At 44.6% G+C, this 21,497-nt stretch overlaps 1 protein-coding gene across 1 annotated transcript in view; it reads right to left on the reverse strand.

The window, feature by feature from the left end:
- Positions 1–2,759: 2,759 nt before the first annotated feature.
- The window catches only part of ATP8A2 (ATPase phospholipid transporting 8A2), a 309,064-nt gene continuing 290,326 nt past the window's right edge, over positions 2,760–21,497 (reverse strand). Inside the window, exons 36-37 of the mRNA XM_054188764.1 lie at positions 17,594–17,685; positions 2,760–9,564 (exon numbers count right to left, since the gene is read on the reverse strand). Of these exons, the coding sequence (XP_054044739.1) occupies positions 9,467–9,564; positions 17,594–17,685 (190 nt within the window). The 3' untranslated portion in view covers positions 2,760–9,466. The remainder of the gene's footprint in view (positions 9,565–17,593; positions 17,686–21,497) is intronic.

The raw sequence follows: 21,497 nt of genomic DNA on the forward strand, positions 1-21,497 counted from the left end.
CAAGCCACGGCTCGTAAAGGGAAGAGGGGAAGTTTGGCTTACACCTCCTTTTTGTTTCCTAATTTAAAAAATCCAGAAGTAATTTGTTGTTTTAAAAAAGTCTCTCTATGCTCTTAAAAGTGGTTCTGCCGGCAATCTATAAGGGAAAAAAAAAAACCCTTCATCAAGTTATAGCACCCTAAGGAGGAAAAGTTTTAGCCAGGCTATATATAAATATTCATTTTGTTCCTGATAAAATCTGTTTAATTCCAGTATCTAATAATATTTGGACAAAAAGATCTCTTTGTTAAAGCTCATACACTTTTTTACCTTCTGTAGGGATAACGCATGTTCCCCATGGTCACCAAAAATTGAGTAAGGCCAACCTTTTCTGCAAATTTAACTTCAGCCGTGACTTGGGTATCCCTCCCGACTTGGTGCACGCGTGATGGTTCTGCTCAGGAAGGATCAGAGAGTCACAGAATGGTCGGGGTTGGAAGGGACCTCTGGAGATCATCTAGTCCAACCCCCCTGCCAGAGCAGGGTCACCCAGAGCAGGTTGCACAGGAACGCGTCCAGGCGGGTTTTGAATGTCTCCAGAGACGGAGACTCCACCACCTCTCTGGGCAGCCTGTGCCAGTGCTCTGCCACCCTCAGGGTAAAGAAGTTCCTCCTCATGTTTAAGCGGAACTTTCTATGTTTGAGTTTGTGCCCTTTACCTCTTGTCCTGTTGCTGGGCACCACTGAAAAGAGCCCGACCCCATCCTCCTGACACCCACCCTTTAAGTATTTATAAGTGTTGATAAGATCCCCCCTCAGCCGTCTTTTTTCCAGACTGAAGAGACCCAAGTCCCTCAGCCTTTCTTCATCAGAGAGGTGTTCCAATCCCCTAATCGTCTTGGTAGCCCTTTGCTGCACCCTCTCCAGCAGTTCCCTGTCCTTCTTGAACCGGGGAGCCCAGAACTGGACACAGTACTCCAGGTGTGGCCTCACCAGTGCAGAGTAGAGGGGGAGGATGACCTCCCTCCACCTGCTGGCCACACTCTTCTTGATGCACCCCAGGATGCCCTTGGCCTTCTTGGCCACAAGGGCATGTTGCTGGCTCATGGTCATCCTCTTGTCCACCAGGACTCCCAGGTCTCTTTCAGCTGAGCTGCTCTCCAGCAGGTCAGCCCCCAACCTGTACTGGTGCATGGGGTTATTCCTCCCCAGGTGCAGCACCCCAGGATGATGCTGCCACCTGGGGTTGGCTCTGCCCTGAGGTCTCAGCATGCAGGCTCTGCCGACCGAGCTGCCGAGGCTCTCTGGTGTGCCAGCCCCAGCTCCCCAGCGTGAGGGACAAGGTGGTTCACAGCTCGCTATGAAAAAAAATATGCATTAAATGGAAAGAATGTATTGTAGCGGAGAGGATCACAGCATGTGTCCCCTGGAGCATATGGATGCAGAGCTACTGGGGACACGAGAGCCTTTGTGTGGTGCTTTATGCTGTCGGTCTTGCTTGAGGCAAGTGGAGCTTGAGAGGTGCTTCTCCAGGCAAGGCAACGTGTGAGACCTTGGCAGCATCAGCTGAGCCATCGGCGGAGAGTGGACGTGATATTCCTCATCAGGCAGAAGAAGGAGTGAGCCTGCCCCTGCACTCAGGATGGTTTGGAGAAAGGCATCTCTCACGGTCTTGCATCACCTCGCATCTCGATGTGCCACCAGACCGCTCTCCCCCCGCCAACACAAGAGTCTGCAGGCTCAGGGTTAAAAAAGCCTCTTGCAAATTTATCTGCAAGAAGGGAGTAAAGGAGATTCCAGGGCTTCGTTTTTCCCTGCTGCGTCTATGTGACTTAGCTGGGCCGAAAGATTTCCAAGGCTTGTTTTGGTGAAGCCTTGGTGAGATAAGCGTATCATTTGTAGGAGGATGGCTGCCCCTCTAGTTTATATAAAAAGATGGTTTTCCCCAGAGACGCGATTCAAACAGCACGTACCTGCTGTAAGCTCACCAGCACTATTCTCATTTTGCCAGGCTAGTCTTGCATTTGGGGCCTGTCTTGAGACCCACTAAAGGAACTCAAGCCTCGTCCTTGGCACTAACAGAAGCAGGTCCTTAAAACACACCCAAAAGGTCGTGGAAAAATAAAAACAATCCACTCACCAGCTTTGCAGGCTAAATCTCAAATGCATTTAACATTGAACTCTTGCTGCAAAACTTGCAGGGGGGGGATAAAACAAACAAGCCTCTCAGTCCATTGGGTTGCTTTAATAAAAGGTTTATTGGAAATATTTTTGTGCAGACATACAACAGTCAACAATGCTGTCAAAGCTACAAATTTGCTAAGTTTTCCGAACCTTCTAAAAATACAAGTAAATGACCTTCATTTGTATTCAGTCTGGGAGGGAAACAAACTCCACTGTAATGCGATGCTGTATTTGAACTACCAGAGGACATTAATAGGACATGAAAATGGTAACACTTCTAGAGGAAAAAACCCACACACCACCGCTGCTCTGCTGGGAGCCAATTAAACATCCCCCCACAGCACTGCTCCCCTCTGCATATCCAGATGAAAACCTCCCCATCTGAAACAATATTTAAGCAATTCGAGTACAGATATGACAGACAAGCGGGCACACGACTTGGCTCGCTGATGAAAAAGATGCTGTTAAAGACCCTGTCACTCAAGCCGCCGAGTATTTGACCTCCCAGCGCAATGGGCTGCACTTCGGGGGCAGGAGGAGGGACAGGGGTGGGGGGGTTCAAGTCAGACGACTCTTCCAACACACACGTGCTCACACAGTCCCAGAGGGCTTGGCTGCCTCATTGCTTTATATTATCTGGAGCCCCATTTTTTTAATTTTTTATTTATTTATTTATTTTTAAGAAAAAGTGTTGAAAAACAACTTTGAGCAACTTTCTGTTCTAAGAGCTTGTGATGGTAAGAACAGCAAGCGCCTGCGTTCCCTCTCTCAAAGTATCAGCCAGAAGGGCAAAGGAGAGCACATGCACTGTCTGTTAAATCCCACGTTTTCTAAGAAACCCTGCAGATGTTTTGAAATTGATTAATTTATGCCAAGACAACATCTGGAACATCTTCGCAGGGAAGCCACCCAGTGAGGTGGTCAGAATTTAAAACAATCACGTCTTTCTGTTAATGTTGGCTTTTTCCCTTGGCTTCATCACTCCATAATTACCAGGGTGCTGACCTCCCAGCTATACACAGTGACAGTTTGGCAATATATTAGTCTTTTCTTCATCGTTAAGACTTCTGTGCAACTGCCCAGAGCTGGGCTTGCCCACACAGAATTTGTCATTTACCCACTTCTGTTTCTCTTCAGTAGCTACATAGATGCCGAGGGGAAAACAATCCCCTCATGGCAGACTTCAGGAGAACTCGACTCACCTTCTTCATACATAAAGAAAGGCTTTGGAGAAACACCAGCACTCAGCTATTTTACCTTCTGTCCGCACCACAAGTGAGCAAGCTACAAATCCATATGATTTGTGAAGCCTCCTTGGCTTCACACTCTTATCACAAGACGACCCAGGATCCCCAGATCAACATGACCCTTCCACCAGCCTGGGGGACAGGAACCTGCCCGGGAGCAACACCCAAGGAGAAGTCCCGTTAATTATCTGTAAAAGACGTTCCCTGCCAGAGCTGAAATCATTTCAGCGCGCAATTCCTGTGGGTCCATGGGGTAAACGGCAGCCAGTGAACAATTGTCATAACCCAGGAAACAACCTGCTAGAGCCAAGGGACACTAAGCAGGGGGGCTTCCGGCAGGGACATGTTCCCCTTCTCCAAGCCCAGGACTCAGCTTGGTGCCAGAGAAAGCTCAGCTTCAGGAGATAATGGAGCTTTGCAAGCTCACAACACTGCTCTCTTCCTCCCTTCCCAGAGCTGCAGAAAGGAATCGGAGACGTAAGCTTTATCACAGCCCTTTGGGGAGGACCGAGGAATCCCTCCCCTCCCTTGCAGTAGCAAGCGGTCTCGGCCAAGCTCTCTTGTTTCCCAGCCCCTTCACCCCTCCAGAGAGTCCATCTGAGAGCATGTTCCTGGCCAGGCTGCAGGTCACCGAGAAGCGATCACCTTTGGGATTCACTTGTGTGGCTGAACAGCACAGGGTACTTTCTGGTTTTCATTTGCAAACAAAGCTCAAAGCCTCCATTAATCTTGCTGCTAGGTATGAACAGGTATGGAAAGAGTTATTCTCTGCACCCACGTGGATTTCTTTTCTTGTCATCTATTGTACTGACCCGTCCTGCGGTCTTCTCCAGACACACAGGTCTGGTCACAAGCACTGAAGGGTAGTGGAGGGTCTCTTGGGTGTCTGGAGGGTAAGGTAAGAGGATCTGAGCTCTCTCCCTCCTAGAGCTATTACGTTCTGAGAAGTCAGTGTAAACAATAACATAAGACTAGTGAAAATAAAATGGGAACAGGGCTGTGTTAACTGTGTAATCAAACCAAGGAGACTTGCCCCAATGCCACACAGGAGGAGAAAGCTCTAAGAAAATAATGTGTATGGTTTCAGCAAACAAAGCACCGAGTCTTTCATGTATGGTACAGAAAATGTGCAAGAGCGCGCTTCACTCTATCCTAACAGAAATTGCTTACAGTCAACCCAGAAGCTCAGCACCAGGAAGAATAAGCTGTAGAAACCATCCATCTGAAAGCTCCGGTCACATCAAAAGCCTGACCTCATCAGCACTAATAGGTCACTTCCAAAGAAGCCAGAGCTGTGCTCCTGGAGCAGCTTGTTTTACCCCTGCTGCTGCTTGGAGAGTCCCACCGGACACTGTCTACAATACAAAGACAACCATACCACCATGTTACAAAACCTGGGGGCAGCTCCTCAGCCTCTCAGCTCTCTCAGCCTGGCTGGAGAGCCGCCCTTCAGAGTGGGATCTGGGACAGAGCTCCTGCAGAGAGACCTTCTGAGGAACGGCGATGTGGCTGCAAATAAGCAACATGCTGAAGAGAAGCGTCATTGCCTGTTCACTCACTCACCAAGTGACACAGCTGCTTGCACAGGGCCTGACCGGTGGGATGGGCATGGACTGTGTACAAGATCGGTCATCAGATTCATAACCTGCTGAGTCTTCATCTCTTGTATAGCTCTTTACCCTGTCCGCAGTGACAATTAAGAGTTAAGGCAAGGGCCAACACTTGGATTTGAATTGAAAACTCTCCCCATTTCATAGGCATTCTGGCTGTGCCTCGAACAGCTTCTTGTGGGAGAGCCCCAGGGCTGTGCCCAGGGGACCCTGCAGGTACAAGGTAGGGAGGAGGTTCTGGATCCGCTTGGTGCTCAGCATCCTCAAGGAGGTGTGGAGCTGCAGCACAGACAGACTCTGGAAGAGGTAAGTAAAAGGGTCCTTCCTGATAGGACAGAAGGAGCCCAACTGTCTGGGGACTGAGGAACACGCCTGGTCAGTGCCACATTTCAGAAGCCAACGGCTACCCAGATGCATCAGGTATAGCACAGCCGCAGCCAAATTCTCCTCCAACCCATCAAGGTATTTCCTATCATTGCCGCTTATTGTGGGACTCAGCAAAACACGAAGAGCTCTCCCTGCAAACTGACTGAAGTTTATGGCATTGATACTGTGTGATGATCCAAAACTAAGGTAAAATATCCTCAGTGCTTTAAAACTAGGCAGAAATCTGAGAAACCCAAAGTGCTTCTCGGGAGCGAACACCCACTCGAGGGCTGCTCTGCTTCAAACTTGAGCTGTGAGGCATAACAGCAAGAGTACAGTCCTCAGAGTAGTTAAAGTCATTATTTATAAAACCAGAGAATGTAAATAGCGCATCACTAGTCTGCACTGCTGACTGGAGGCAATGCAAAACAGTAGATTTGGTGAGTTAGCCCTGAAGGGCAAAATAAGCCTGCAGGACAGGGACAGCTCAAGGACCATGCACCTCTCAAGCTCTTGGGCTTGTCCACAGAGGGCCAAACTGCACCCAGTGTGGCCACTAACTATGCCGTAGTCCTTGCATTTCACTTATTCTGGTCCACCTGAGGTTTCTCTTATTTATGAGCATTGACTGTCCCCCAGCAAACACACTCCGGTAGATGCTGTAAAAATAATGTAATCTTGGTAACAGGAGACTTCCCTGCAGCATCTGCTATTAGCTGCTGGCTGAGGCAGGGGAAGAGACTGCGCATTTTTGGCGTGCACTAAGAGGCATGTGGTCTAGTGAAGTGCAGATTAGCGAGGCTTGACTGTTATCTTAATTTACAGCCCATATAGTTCATGTTAACTCCACACACATTTTTAGATACATTAGCAGCTTAGTTTGACTCAAATGCTTTTATTGGTTATTCGCCATTTCTCCTTGACAAGTTATTACTGACTTCCCATGCGAGCTCCCTACAGCAAGACCCGAAGCCTTGTCAAGGAAAAGAAAATGTCAACAGACTTCTCAGCAGTGCTCAGCTCAGGCTCCCGCTCACCAGCTTTAATTTGCTACCAGGCAATCCTTAAAGGAACAGCAGCTTCCATGCAAGCAGCGATTATGGTGTAACAAAAAGGAGCATCCAGGTTTAATTCAGGAAAACCACCACTTCCTTCTGAATATTCAACCCCACACCACCACTTTGCTCAGAGCAGAGAGCTACCCAAGGAAACCTTTTCTGATCAGCCCTGGGTAGTTAAGCCTGGACAGTCAAGCAGAAATCTCCCATTCCTTCTGCTCCGATACCTTGTCTAGTTGATAACACTTTCACACAGCGCTTTCAAAGCTTGCTGTTACTGCTACATGCGTTTGCATTAATGAACGTGGAATTCTGTTGACGCAGAGCAGCTGCCCTTCTCCTTTTGCTAACACACCACCGGAATACACCTCATCACTGCTCACCAAGACAAGCAACTCCACCAGCTAGGCTGCAGCATATTACAATACATTAATTCCTGTAATGCCTCCAAAGAACAAGAAGAATGCCAGGTCTTGACCTGGGTGGGCTCTACAGGATTAACTCAGCTAGAGATTAAGGCCTTACAGTGATGATAAAGTCTGACCCGCTAGCCCTAGCGTCACATACTGTATAGCCCTGTGACAAACCCCATGTGTAATTCCCATTGAGCTGACATCCAACACACGCACCTCAATCTAAGCCACTATTCACTCTAGGGAGGTTTTGTGTTTGTGACACACACTGACCTCAATTTACAGAGAGGTCAAAATGATACAGCCCATAGTCTGCACTAATAAAATAAATCACATTAGGTGACAGCTTCTCCTCCCCAGCATCCCTCATTATGTTCCGTAAAACTTTGTTGCACTAAGTTAAGAACAGAAGAGACTCCAGGATCCTTTCCATTCTCTGCTCAACACACTTACTTGCCTTTCTTCATTATTCAGAGCTTTTTTTCCCCCCAATATCCTCATGAAAAGCCTCCAAATTGTTTACATACCAATGTTTAGTGTGTGGCTTAGAGTACAAAGACTAAGCTGATCTTGCTTTGTCTCAGTGGGAAGTTAATTTTCCTTGTGTTGTTACAAAAGGAAGAAACAGTTAGCAGTTTTGAGGACAGGCTTACACCACACATTTCCTAAATAGATTTTGTTTCTAAATAAAAGGAAGTGTTTAACAGGTTAGATCAGCATTAAGATTAAAAAGCTCCTGGGATCAGGTTTAGCCTCCCCTTATTTATTCTCTCCACTAGCATTCATGCCTTTAAACAAAATTCATCTCCCAGAAAATATATACACCCACACTTGGCCCCTTGACATTCATGCCTATGGCAAAATTATTTGCACTTTTCCCTTATTGCATAATTGTCTCATTAGCACTGCAGAAAGAAGGTGATGACTCTTCCCTCTGCGCCATCAGCCTAACCCAAGAGCAATGCTGCAGGAGCAAAAGTTGCTTTTTAACATGGTAGGGGACGTCGAGCCTCTGAGGTGGCACTGGGAATTGAACTGCGACACTTGAGTGCTGGCATTTACTCACAACCCTTAAGGAAGGTTAAGCCAGTGGGCCAGGTTGGCGTTTTCCTTTTCCTCGCTAAACATGAATATTCATATTCAAATTGCTTTCGGATATATTTAAATCAATAAAAAGTTCTGGATGACGGTCAATAGGGCAAAAAACAGCGCCAACACTTTAAATGCACAGATGTAGTATATACATTAACCATGAAACCTGGCTAAAACACAGCAGTATTTACTTTATGCTATTCAGAAATGTGGCTTGGCGACTAAAATTAATAGAACTTGTCTGGAGGACAGCATAAGCTTTCTAAGAGCTCTTTCAGCTTTAACTTATGCCCCAGTTTTCACTTCTTTTCAAAATTCCACTCTATGCAGCAGCACGCCTGTCCTACTGGCACAGTGAGGCCGTGGAGCCAGCATTCCTTCAGGGCTCATGGGTCCGAGCGTGTCAGGAAGCCTGTTGATGGATCAGATCTAGAAGAGGGGCTGGTTTGGCTGAACAAACAAACTGCAGGTCTCCTCTTCACAATGACCAGCTCTGTGTGTGTACGTGTGTGTGCACGCACGTGCGTAAACCCTTCCTAGCTTTCCTTTGCAAGCCTATCCCACCTGGGTCAGGGGAATGCTTCCTTAGGGTTACAGTGGATGTGCGGATGCACATCATCTCCCTCAACATCTGACAAGCTTGTACCTTTTAAGTTCTCACTGTTCTGTTCTATTGTTGAAGTGGGAATGGGGTCACAGAGGGAAAGCCCAGGCTACATTTGAAGTGCACGTCCAAATACAGTGCGCAGAGTTACCGGGAGACACCTACTTGAGTTCATCTTTGTGCACAATGCCGTGTGCTCTGGACAGCTGCCCTGCTGAGCTCTCCGACTTCCACATCCTGGCTTTGTGAGTAAGCTATTAATTGGGTTTTAGAAAGCTAAGATAGAGCCCTAATAAATCCTGTAAGAGGGCAAGAAATACTCTAAGTAATTCATTGCTATCTTGTGTTATTCTGTCATAAGGCGGCAAATAAGTATTTTTAGCTACAGACCGTGTTGCAATCAAAAATTTTATGCCAAATTATCTGTTAAAAATTTCAGCCAAATTAGTAAACCGTGAATATCAGAGGGAGTAAGGTCTGCATGCAGCCATGTGCACTTGGTCTGTGTGTAACAAAACAGGAAATCGCAGCACCCCGTTCCAATTAAGCAAAGGCTGATTTCTCATGGAACATAAATTTTCTACTTTTCTCCCAGAACAACCTTATGCTGATGTTTTAAATAGTGGTAAAACATTGTTTTTAATTTCACACCTCACATAGCACAGTCAAATGCTTCATAACAACATAAACAAAACTTTAGGCAGAGCTTTGCGACTGAATTCAAACAATGATTTCCCCCCACAATATGTACTCAAGGTTTGCAGGGAGAATACAGAAACTTGTTGGCTAAGGCCACAGAAATGAGTTCTCTGGTGTTCTGGCTACTGCTGCCAACCCTAGTCAAGAATGTGTTAACAGTGGATGCATTGATCCAAATCCCATTATTCCCACCACCCATCAAGTAAAGAACCATTTATTCTATTTCTGCTCTCCTTTTGGTTGTATCATAGGATCGAACAACTTGCGACTGGGAAACAACACCGTCTTCTTCTTGAGAAAACGCATACCCATCTGAAAAAGCAAAGGAAAAAAAAAATCACCGGAGTTCAGGTCAAAGGCACAGTCCATTTTTAGGAACAGTTTTAGGCACCACTAAAGTTACATGACCGAGACTGCAACAATCTTCATTTCTACATTGCGCTTCTGCCATTTGCAGCTGTGCAGCACCTCGCCCACGTGGCACAGAAAGGACGTCTGCTGCCAGCTCTGTCTTACTGCTCCCTTCCCCAGGCCAGCTACGCAGTCAACACTGCCCTCGGAGTTAACTGGACTAATGAACTGCAGAGGGCTTTGGATACCACGTTTACTCCCATAGTGGCAGAGCTTCTTTAGAGACTTAACAGACAGGTACAGATTTGCATTTTGGCTCGATTCCTCTATAGTCTGCTTGATACCAGCATTTTTCATGGAGGAACACGGAAACGTCTAGACCACAACTGCATCTGAGTCACATCTTCCTCTTAACTCTATTCAGTATTTTTTTTTTTGGTACAAGTTTCCAGAGAAATGGGAAAGTCACGGGCTATACTGAACCAGGTAATGCTCTGTAGTAGAAAAGTGGGGAAGAGTCAGGAGATGTGAACTCTGCCTGGGAGACCCCATGAATATTACCCTGGCTAACTTTCCATGGGCAACTCTCCATTTCCCCCAAACAGCCCTGGAAACAGGAGCTTGTGAATTCTGAATCCTGCCCCAGATCTACCCGGGGTGAGAGACACCACATCAGATAAGGACAGATGTCCCAAGTACTACAGAGACCTACCAAGCATCTTTCAGAAGTCCTCCCTGACCAGGCTCAAGGCATATTCACCCTCGATCACGTACTGAGGTGAGATAAGGTGGACCCTGACACAGAGGGACCCTGTGACAGAATGGCACATGGGGCTGAGCACCCTTGTAAGGCAGGAGCAGTGCGAGGCCCCTCAGCAGTTGGTGGCACAGACTTAACTGCCTCCCCATGAGCCTGAATACAGCCTGCTTTAAAGCAGGTGACTGATGCTGGTAGCCAGGAGAAGACCAGCTGGCCAGAAATAAGCTGTATCCCCTGAGTGAGGCTTGTTAAAGCTTCACCTTGACAACTAAGTTGAGATCAGGTGAGCTGACCACAGACACTCTAAGGATTCCTGGATCTTTTCCTCTGGCTGATGCCTGCACACAGGGAGGGTGGTCAGTGAGTCATACACAGATGTAAGCTGCTGGGAGGAAAGTCCCACAACATTAGGGACGACCACTGCTCAGTTAATGGGGAGGATTGTCTCCTCTCCCACAGAATGCAGGTAAATGTCACCTCTGAAGGCACAGGCACAACATACACTCCCTTAGCAGGAGAGCCCACTATCAGCAGGTTAGCTGAACTGAACCACAAGCACGGTAGGACATCTTTGCCAGTAAGTGGAGGGGATTCAAACAGAAATACATTATCCAGAACTAACTTCCATCACATCTTCCTCTTGGAGTGATTGCAGGACTGGATGAACTTTCATTTGATTACATGACTGATCATCCCAGCATCTCATTTTATTTTCCCTGAGCAATTCCACACCAATATACATACAGCTACAGAGGTACAGGTTGGGTTTTCCTGTCTCTAGCTGAAGGTTCACAAAATATATCCACAAAATGCAAACTCTCTTTTGGAAAAAGTATGTGTATGCTGGATAACTGCAAAGGAGATATGATTTACAAAACACACCTTCATTTAAAAAAGGGCAAATTCACACTTAAAACAAATACCTCCAGTGCGTTTGTTCCATGCTAAGGGCCAGCATACTATTAGCTTTTTTGGCTAAATTCTCAATGGAAAGTCAATTTGGTCAAAGACCACAAGCTAAAGCCCTAAATGACTGAAGTCCATGCCCCATAACCTGGTCTGCATCAAGATGGCTTTGCTGTATTTACTTATCCAGTAAGATCATTCAGTGCAGTAGAGTCTTCACTGCCGTAACTACTGCACATCCAGCACTGACCCCACTGGTGCGTGGAATCCATCAACTCCAGGTGCCTTCCCATGACCTGCTTATTTCCCATGCTGCCACAGGCCTATAAACAGCCGGGCAGCACAAGCACCCTGCAAAGCCAACACAAAATGCATCTAAGAAATACGTTCACTATTCTCACACCAGCAGAAAACACCTTAACAGGACAAAAAAATTGAGGCTAAGACGATCAATGGTTAAGAATGCCAGTGGTATCCTTACAACCTCATGTTCTGGACCTATTCTGAAATATCAGCAACGCGATTTTTGTGCATACACCATGGGAAAGGCTGTGACCCCCCATACACGCACACCGCTCTACTTAGTTGAAGCTCAATATTTGGCAGCTTATTTAAAACTTTTCCTGTTGATCTCTATACAGGTAGATGAGTTCATATTGCATTTTTTAATTCATACTACAAGTAAAAAAATCGAGCTCCAAGTCGTTCAGGCAGCTGATTGTGCCTTGCAGACTCAGAACGCTGTGAACGCTCGAGTCTCATCCGCACTCCCCAAGTAGTTCTATGTTTCCACTATTTTCAGACCTTATCCAAAAACAATGAAATTTTCCATCTGCCAGTTACCAGGGAACTTTTCGGAAGTTTGAACTTTTCCCCCAACACTGGTTTAAAAACCACACCTATGAGCCTGCCCTGGGAACAAGGCCCTCATTGTTCGGCTGTCCTGCAGCAGCCCAAGGAAGGAGCACATTTCTTTGGGACTTTCTGGGCACAACCCACTCACGGCTGTCGCAGAAGGAAGGACCTTTGTACTCTGAGACTTTCCGTTAATGAAGGAAAGGAGCACTTTTGAGTATCTGTCAGTTGGCTCATTTGTTAAGAGGAGATTCACGTTCTCATCACATCTAAGGTTTCACTCGTACCAGATATTATCAGGCAACCTACTAAATTTTAAAAAGCATCCTGTTGTTTTTTTGTTTTGTTTTGTTTTTTTGTTTTGTTTTGTTTTTTTTTTTTTTAAAGCTTTGATATTCTATTAGTAGATCAGAATCTAGTCTCCCATTAGGTTTCTAATTTAACACATGCTGTTTCTGCTCACTGCAGACCAATTGTGGTCTGTGCAATGCTGGATTAGAGAAACTATCTCCATGCATGTGTCCTGAAGACAGTAACGCTGCGTGAGCTCAACAGCCCACTCGCAACAGCTTCCAAGACCAGGACCAGAAAGGGCTTATTTTTTATTCCAGAAAACTATGCTCAGGGAAGGACTGCGTACAGTTTTGGTCACTTCAGGGATTTATTTTAGAGGTCTCCAACTCCTTGCACTCTCCTCCAACACATCTGAACTGTGTGTCACAGGGTTTTTTAGCCCAACCAGAAAGAGAGCAGTTCTCACTGGAAGCCTGGCAGAACCCTTGCCTTCTGCAGCAATTCACTATTTCATACATCCAATGGTATTATGGTTGAGTATAGTCCAAATTATAAAATGCATTTTACCATCATGTTGTTTGCCTTTGGAGAATAAATGCCCAGATTCAAATCCGCTAAAATTAAGTTTTAGTGTTTGTAGGGATGGGAGGGGCTTTTTTTTTTTTTTTAAAATAAATCTCTTCTAGGAAATGTTGCTTCTTAGATACCAAAAATCTCTCTAACATAATAAAAATCAACATTAGGGTATCAGTTGGTGAGCCAAATTCTCTCTTAGGCCAAATGTCTGGTTCTGCACAGTTTTTAAGGAGATTTGCTATGATGTCACAGTTCACATTTACCAGTTAAACAGCAAACGCTAACTCTGTTTTGACTTCTCTGGCAACCCTCTTCCATTTTTCCTGAGAAAGTAAGAGCTGCTTTAAATCTTGAACATTTTCACTAATGCTTACAGAGATCATTCATTTCTCTGCTGATAAACTGTGTTTTCTAAAGGACCCATGAGGAATTCCTGATAAATGGTCCCATCTCTTTTGTCCCAGATACTAACCTACCCGTATTTGCATGTAGCAAACAGACAGATTTCACAGCATCAATTCTAAACTAATTATTCATATTTCTTTTTCTTAAGTTGATTTTAAAAGCTTGCAACTCTGCTTGACAGTCAACAAATATGTAGCTTGGAAAAAATACAGAATGTATATTATATTTTAAACACATGCAAGATAGGAGGAAATGGAGTTTAAAAAGCATCTCGAGTAGCTACCCTGTTGTTTTTCAAATCAAAATGCACCAGTAGAAAAGTGAGAGGAAGAAGGTGTCCGCTAGTGGAGAATAAATGGTGGGATTAGAGCCCTCAGCATGAACACATTATTATTATTTATTATTCGTCAGCCCCCATACTGTGAAATGAACCTCAGATGACAGGTGCTTTTTCTCCGTTGATTAATAAGGTGCAAACCATATGCTCTGCACTCAGATTTACTCTATGCAATCACCATATTCTGTCAAAGGAAGAGGGATTTTCTTTGCTAGCATAGGAAATCTGGGCCAAGTGCAGTAATCCTCATTCAGGCATGGCTCTCTGCATTTCAGGGGGAATTCTGCGAGAGCAGGATTCAGCTGTTTTTAAGAGCATGCTGTGACAAATGACAACTAAACACTGGCAGGGGGTATTCTGAATTACAGGAGGGAAACTGCACTAGAGAGATGCTATGGGACTTTCCTCAAAGACGGACAGGTCTGAAGGTACCTGAGCAAGCGGGGAGCATCACCCTTCCCATCCCACCGGTGAGGCTCTAGGGGCACAGGTGATACAGGTCAGTCGTGCAGGAAAAAAGCGGAGGTCAAGAGCCATCTTTTGGTGGTTTTGGTTAGACAATCATAGCTTTGTCTAAAGGAAATGCTAATTCCACAAAGTCACAGCAAAAACCAGACATGAACTTGGATGGAGACTGGGAGAAAACTCACCTGGAGAAAATCTCATTGCCAGCAAGCTGTCTGAGAGGGGAAGCTTTTGGGAGTCATTATTGTTCCTTCCCTAGAGCCCCACAGCACACTAAAGGGAAAGGTCCAAAGACATGTCTGAGAGAAGCCTGGTGGCATTTCCCGCTCACTCTTAAGAGGCTTTAGAAAGCAGATGGCAATGGGCAATCTCCGATTTCAACACGGCACCTTCAGCAGGAACTACACCAAGCCTGGAGGCCAGCGCTGTCACCGCTGCCTGCAAGATTCCACTGAGATGGTTTTAGGTTAGCACACGGGCTTGAAACCATATAAAACTCTTCCAATGCAATCACATGACCATGCCATCCAGCAGGAGCTTGAATATTTTTTCTTTTTTATAAAGTTTTCATAAAGCTTCCCAGAAGTTCTACTGGTAGGAACCAACCACAGGATCTTTAACAGTACAGTTAGTAGCTAAATTTCCTTCATGCTTCTGACAGCTCTACATGATTCAGGAACACAAAAACAAAGCCAGAGCAAGAAAAACTGACACAAAGGTCTTACACATTTTAAGGGCACACCCTTCCAAATGGACAGGGGCTACTCTCCAAGGCAGCCACCCTGAGCCAGTTTCTTTACTGGGAGGAGGTGTTTAAGAGATTAATCCTGGCTGGCACTCCTGTATGTCACTGATGTGGCACTGACTGTGTGGCTCTGTCCCCTACTTCGGGGGTTGGATCTGGCAGAGCTTGGTGCTGTATGGGAGCACCCCAGCCATGCAACCTGCCTGAAGGTCTTGTGTTGGGCTAATGCATTCGGAGAGGGTCTGGCTCACCAAGGGAGAGCTAAGGAAACACACGGAGTGACCTTCTGCCTTTTGATACAGGGCTCTGCAGACTTACCTCAGTCATCTTTTTCCTCTCACCATGGACCACTAATAGAAGACCTGAAATTCCCCATGAGATTTTTCTCCTTTCCATGTGATTGGAAACAAAGCTATTTAAGCATTGTTTCCTCTCCAAAAATTTGGAAACAATTGTTGTCAAAAATAAAGTGACTCTCGAATCAGTACTGCATCTTTACATTCTGTGCTAAGAAATTTAATCCTGGTTTTTTTCCTTGTTGGGACCAAGGCAATTGATTTGCTTAGGTCTTTGTCAGGTCTAACTAAACAAACCATATTCCTGCTTTATAAGCAAGTGTCAGATTCTGAATTGAAGTCACACAAGCAATTTGTGAAAGAAGTGGCCTTCACAGGTTAGGAACTTGGAGCCTGGTGGAAACATATCAACAGTTCAAGACTTCAAACAGAATGCTCGTAGTGTGATTTAAGATATTGGCCCAGCATGTCAAGGCTACTGCCCTATTCATCAACTCTTTGCTTTTGAAGATTTCTAGCGTTTAGTAAACAGTCGTACAATTTAGGGTTGTGAAAATAGCACATATGTTCCCTAGATTTCCCATGACCTTGTACATATAGCAGCTATGCAACATTGGAAAATAACATTTGACAAGAGATGACAGAAGTTTTAGCGTCATGGATACAGCATAAAAAGCGTCTTTCAATCCTAACAGCTTCACAATCAAAATTTACCTTCATGTGAAAAACAGACTGCTGATTGTGACCCGTCCTGACTGGCCCTACTCATTTAGCACATAATCATTTGCATTTATAGGGAAGCTGGTTATCCAAATTAGGGTTTATTTTGAGATCTCATTTTTCTTTCTTTTCATCTACTAACAACCTGATAATGTATTCTATCAGACTAAAAGCATATATCAAATCTGACTAGTCACCACTGGTGTATCTCCTGTCTGCACCGTGGTAAGTCTCTACAGCAGATTACTTTTGACGGCAATTTATCTGTGCATTTTATGTATTTCTTCTGCCAACCATCACCTTTGGAATCTCCTCAAAGAACATGGTTGCATGCCCAAAGCCTTGCTGCCGTCAGCAGCCCTGGCTCCTTGACACAAAGGATTAAATCCTGGCAGGAGAGCATGGTCCACAGGACTGCTCTGTGCACGGCCTCTTTTTCCAGGAGCAATGGGATTGATCACTAAAGACCCTACACCATTTGACAACGATGGCCTTGCAACGGCTCTATGAAGGACAAAGACTAGCAGATCCGCCACTGTCTCACCCCTTTCGAGTCAAATTCCCTGTGGGAAATAGGCATATCACAGGAATTTGAGTTCTCAAATCCCATCCCTGCCTCCATGGCCAGAGCCACAACAGTTGTACTACAGAAGATGACACAGCCAGCAGTGAGATTTGACTTCCCTGGGACTCTTAAACAGTCAAGGGCGTCACTTCTCACTACAAGGGCAATACAAAACCCAAATCCTGAGTGCCTGCCCCTTGCCCTGTGCGCAGCAGTACTGCACGCTGGGGGGCTATTTTCTCATTTACTCAAAATAAGTATATTTTGACAACCAGTTTAATTGTAAGACAGACTACATTTTACCATTAGAAGGGGCTGACCGGACTCCCTGTCCCCTTGAGACAGCATCATCCTTCACTGTGTATCTGGCCTACAGAGCTGCTAAGATTTTGTTTAACGCTGTGGAAACCCTTCTTAACACTGACAAAAAAATGCCAGGTCCAGCAGCTCAAGGCCTGTCATATGTTCCTCTGGGAAGATGAATAAATGGATGACCTCTACACCAACAAGAAAGGCAATTTATTCCAAATTGCAGCAGTAGTGAGGTGTGATGTTGCTTCTCTTCTCCCAGCAGAGGACAAAGAAGGAGAGGGGAGAGGCAGCTCTGCACGCAACGGCTTTCCTCATCAGAAACACATGGAACCCCTAAATGGCATCCCTGAAACATTACTGTATTTTCAGCTGACCACAGTAATACGACTTTTCATAAAGAAAACATTTCTATTTAAGATAGGCTCTATCACAACATTTATTTTATCCTGCAGAGTTTTTGATTTTACAGTATCCTTGAGACTATCAGGATTTTACATTTAGAGAACCTGCGTACTGGGATTTTGTCATTTGGGCCTGTTGATTGGATCCTAGGGAATTATCCACATTTGAGCTCCGCTCGCCTAGGGCCAAATACACTAATTCCACTTCCAAGTGTATGTGTCTTGCTTGGCAGCTCAGCCTTTGCGCTAGATTATCTCTACCTACAATTTAATTAAAAAATAATCACCCTTCACTTCACTCATCTGGGACTGACCGCTGGGAAACACACATGCATACATGATCTGCTACTTACGTGATACACTTTGCTGGACAGAATGAGCACGGAAAAGGCTCGGAGGAGTTTTCCTGCCGAGCCTTTTTAACAAGTGATCACGTTCGTTCACACTGAGGGAGAGAAAAAAAAAACAAAACAAACCAGTGAGTAACCAGATAATTTCAACGTAGAATTCAACTCTATTTATAGTACTTGGCAGCTTTGACTTCATCAGTATTTAAGATGGTTGTAGCATGAAAAAAAGAATTTTCTCTTTCTTTAAACTGCACATTATCAAGAGAACTCTCTAATAATGGAAACTCCTCCTTTCTAAGGCCACTTTATATAAGCTTACTTTTATTTAATCCATCCATAATACTATCCATACATAATACCACTGTGATTTCTGAATGCCCGACACTTATTACAAACCGTATCAGAAGTCTGACATCAAGTGATACGGAACATTAAAAAGGAGATTTCTCTTTATTATTATGTACTCAAATCATGGCACCCACAAACTGCCTTAGAGAGAAGGAGCAAAGCATTGTGGCTTAGCACATGGTAAAAGGCTTCTATCACACCTGCAAAACAGCCTGAAGCAACCAAAGGTGGGACCCATAGTTAATTCTGTCTTCTAAAGAACACTCTCATTTCAACCTCCCATACTGGAAAGAAAACCTTCTATCCAGTTTTTGATTAAAAACCCCTTTGGTTTACACAGTTCCTGTCAAAGGCCTGAAAAATTATTACTGAATTTACAGAAAGTGAAAATAAAAATTTAAGGTGAAAAATACAGTATGCTTACAATGGGTTTAACAGATGTACACGAATCATTACAGACACTCTCCACTCTGATTTTTATTAAAAACACGACTCATTTAATCAAGACCTTTATGTCCAGAATAAACAAGTGATGACTAAGATCCTGACCTTTCAAAGCACTTGATTATGTATACAAGTCCTGCTAAGTTCAACGGGGTTTTAAAAACAATGCAGGTGCCCAAATCTCTTTGCGCTGGAGCCTGAAGTAACTGTTACATATCAGATTATTTTGAAAAAGATAATGTGATTGGGTGATTGTTTGTTTTTTTTTCCATTTCACCCTTGTTCCTAACACTGAGATAGAGCCAGTGCATAGAAGGGATTCGTCTACTAGTGCAGCTCTTTGCAGTGTCTTTATCCCATTTGCACCACCACATTTACACCGTGTCTCCATTTTTGCAGTCTGCTGGTTCTTTCACATCTTTATTCATAAGCAGTAACTCCACCGGTTATGCTGCAAACATGGATACACATCTGAATGCCAACATTGATATCTTTCTTGGATTAGATTACAAATTCACATACATTTGGTACAGGGAATGGAAATCCCAGCAAGCACAGCTGCTGCTGTCAACAAGCTTACAACAGCAAACAACTCCCTTTCATTAAAGCAGTTTTCTAACTTCAAACAAGAAAGTAACCAAAGAATCTCTGAGATGCCTATAATATGTAATCCAGCCATGCAGGCTTATATTCCACTTAATAGTCCATTAGGGTAATATCCACACCCACAGTCCTCTGTTCAGTGCATATTGAGATGTCCACAAAAGAAAGGGATGAATCCTTCTCTTTTTCCTGTGGTCTCTAAGCTCAGAGACCTGAACTAGAAGAATTGTTCAGTCTATGGATGTCTCCTTAAAACCTTTACAAACTGTCAGCATTTTCAGACACTTGGTCTCTTCCCCCACCTTCCCTTGGCACCACGGAATCACAGCTGCAAGAGATATGCCAGGTTGCTTTCCCCGCTTGCAGTCAGTAGTATTTCCTCAATATAAAATAAAAGTTCATAACAGATTTGGAAGCAAAACTAGAGATAACAAATGAGTGTCAAAGAATCTTCAAGGGCTCTCGGGTCATGAGATCTGCATGTATTCAAAGAGAAAGGATCAAAGGTTTCCACTAAAAGCCAGTGCTACAGCATGGAAGCTTCTAAAAATCTTGGAAGATCCAACTAGTTAAAAATCCGAAGACCATCTGGCTGTAAGAAAATGACGTACATCATACACAAAGAAATGCCCAACTGCTCAGAGCGGGCAGCATAATAGAAAGCATGTACTACAAAGGATCACCAGGTAAGGGATGGCAGGCACAAAGTGAGACATGAGATGTCTCTAACCTTTAACAGGCTTACGAAGTTGCCAGCCTGCAGAATCAACCATTACGATGCCCATGCGAACTAGGGATGCTGTGTTGTGCAACCTCTGCTGATTGCAGAGAACTGCTGGGTAACTTTAAACTCCATTGACTGCTAAGTGTAGCAAAACACTGTTTGAATCTACTGCTGTCCTGTGAATTACAGGATACTATTTCATGTTCTGCAGATCGTGAGACCCCCAACTGGAGTACTATGCCCAGCTCTGGAGCCCTCAGCACAAGAAGGACATGGACCTGTTGGAGCACATCCAGAGGAGGGCCATGAAGATGGTCCGAGGGCTGGAGCACCTCTCCTACGAAGATAGGCTGAGAGAGTTGGGGCTGTTCAGCCTGGAGAAGAGACTGCTCCGGCAAGACCTTATAGTGGCCTTCCAGTACCTGAAGGGGGCCTACAAGAAAGCTGGGGAGGGGCTGTTTGCAAGGGCATGTAGAGATAGGATGAGGGGCAATAGCTTTAACCTAGAGCTGGGTAGGTTTAGATTAGACATTAGGAAGAAGTTCTTCACCATGAGTGTGGTGAGACACTGGAACAGGTTGCCCAGAGAGGTGGTGGAGGCCCCATCCCTGGAGACATTCAAGGCCAGGCTGGATGAGGCTCTGAGCAACCTGATCTAGTTGAAGATGTCCCTGCTTACTGCAGGGGGGTTGGACTAGATGACCTTTAAAGGTTCCTTCCAACCCAACACATTCTATGATTCTTTGATTCTAAGAAGAACATACAGGTAAGGGTCTTTCCCATCTCAGTAGGATAACTGGAGGGTGATTTTCATAGATGGCTTAAAAATGGAATCTTAAGCCTACCAAAAATATTTATTCTAAGGGACAAATAAGCAGCACCTGCCACAAAATTCTGACACTGAGAATGGAATTAACCAGCAAAAGGCACGAGGAACAAATTCTTCATCTGCCTGTCTACCACACAGCAACAGATGAAGTGCAGGATGGTATCTGCTACAGGCCAGTAGCGGTTAGCTCCTCAGGCTTCTACATGCAATGTGTGGAGGCAAGTGTTCTGTCAAGGGACTTCTGAACATGAGTGACACATCGTAGCTCTAAGGAAGCCAAAGCTAGACTATCTTTGATATTGCTAATTATAATAAACAATTTCAGAATCGGAAGTCACATCAGGTTTTCCCATTTGGGAAGTGATATGGGATCGTATCTATGCAGAGAAAGAAAAAATCATGGAAGAATTAGAGCATTTGTGATTTAAGTACAAATGATGACGAAATAGACTGCAAGTCAAGACCAGTCAAGTACTATAAAATGAGCTCTTAACACACAGATGTAAATGCACACAGCTCTTCTGAAATGTACGAGTATTTGAATTATTAACAGATATTAGAACTTCCAATACAAGCCCTGAAAGGAAAGAAAAGCAAAGTTAAGTGGGTTTCTTAATTAGAGTGTTTGCACTGATACCGAGTCCCTGCTTTCAGAAAATGTTTTTGTCTGCTACAAACAGATAACAAAGTGAAGACTTCTCAGTCTCTGTCACACTTCGATGCAAAACTAATGATGACATCAGGCACCAGGCTAGGCCTTGCTCACAGAAATACTGCTTGTAAATCAGTCCCAAATATAGCCATGATTTCAAGTGTTAATTCTGCTTTCCAGTGACTCGGAGACAGTGCCTAAGCTCTCCCACGGGGTCTAAGGATGGCGTCTTAAGATGCATTGAGGCAAATGGATATGAGATCATACTCTGAATATTGGATATAGTTGTGTTCATACTCAGGACCTC

Source organism: Rissa tridactyla, chromosome 1 (assembly GCF_028500815.1).
Source record: "Rissa tridactyla isolate bRisTri1 chromosome 1, bRisTri1.patW.cur.20221130, whole genome shotgun sequence".
Classification (NCBI taxonomy): Eukaryota; Metazoa; Chordata; class Aves; order Charadriiformes; family Laridae; genus Rissa; species Rissa tridactyla.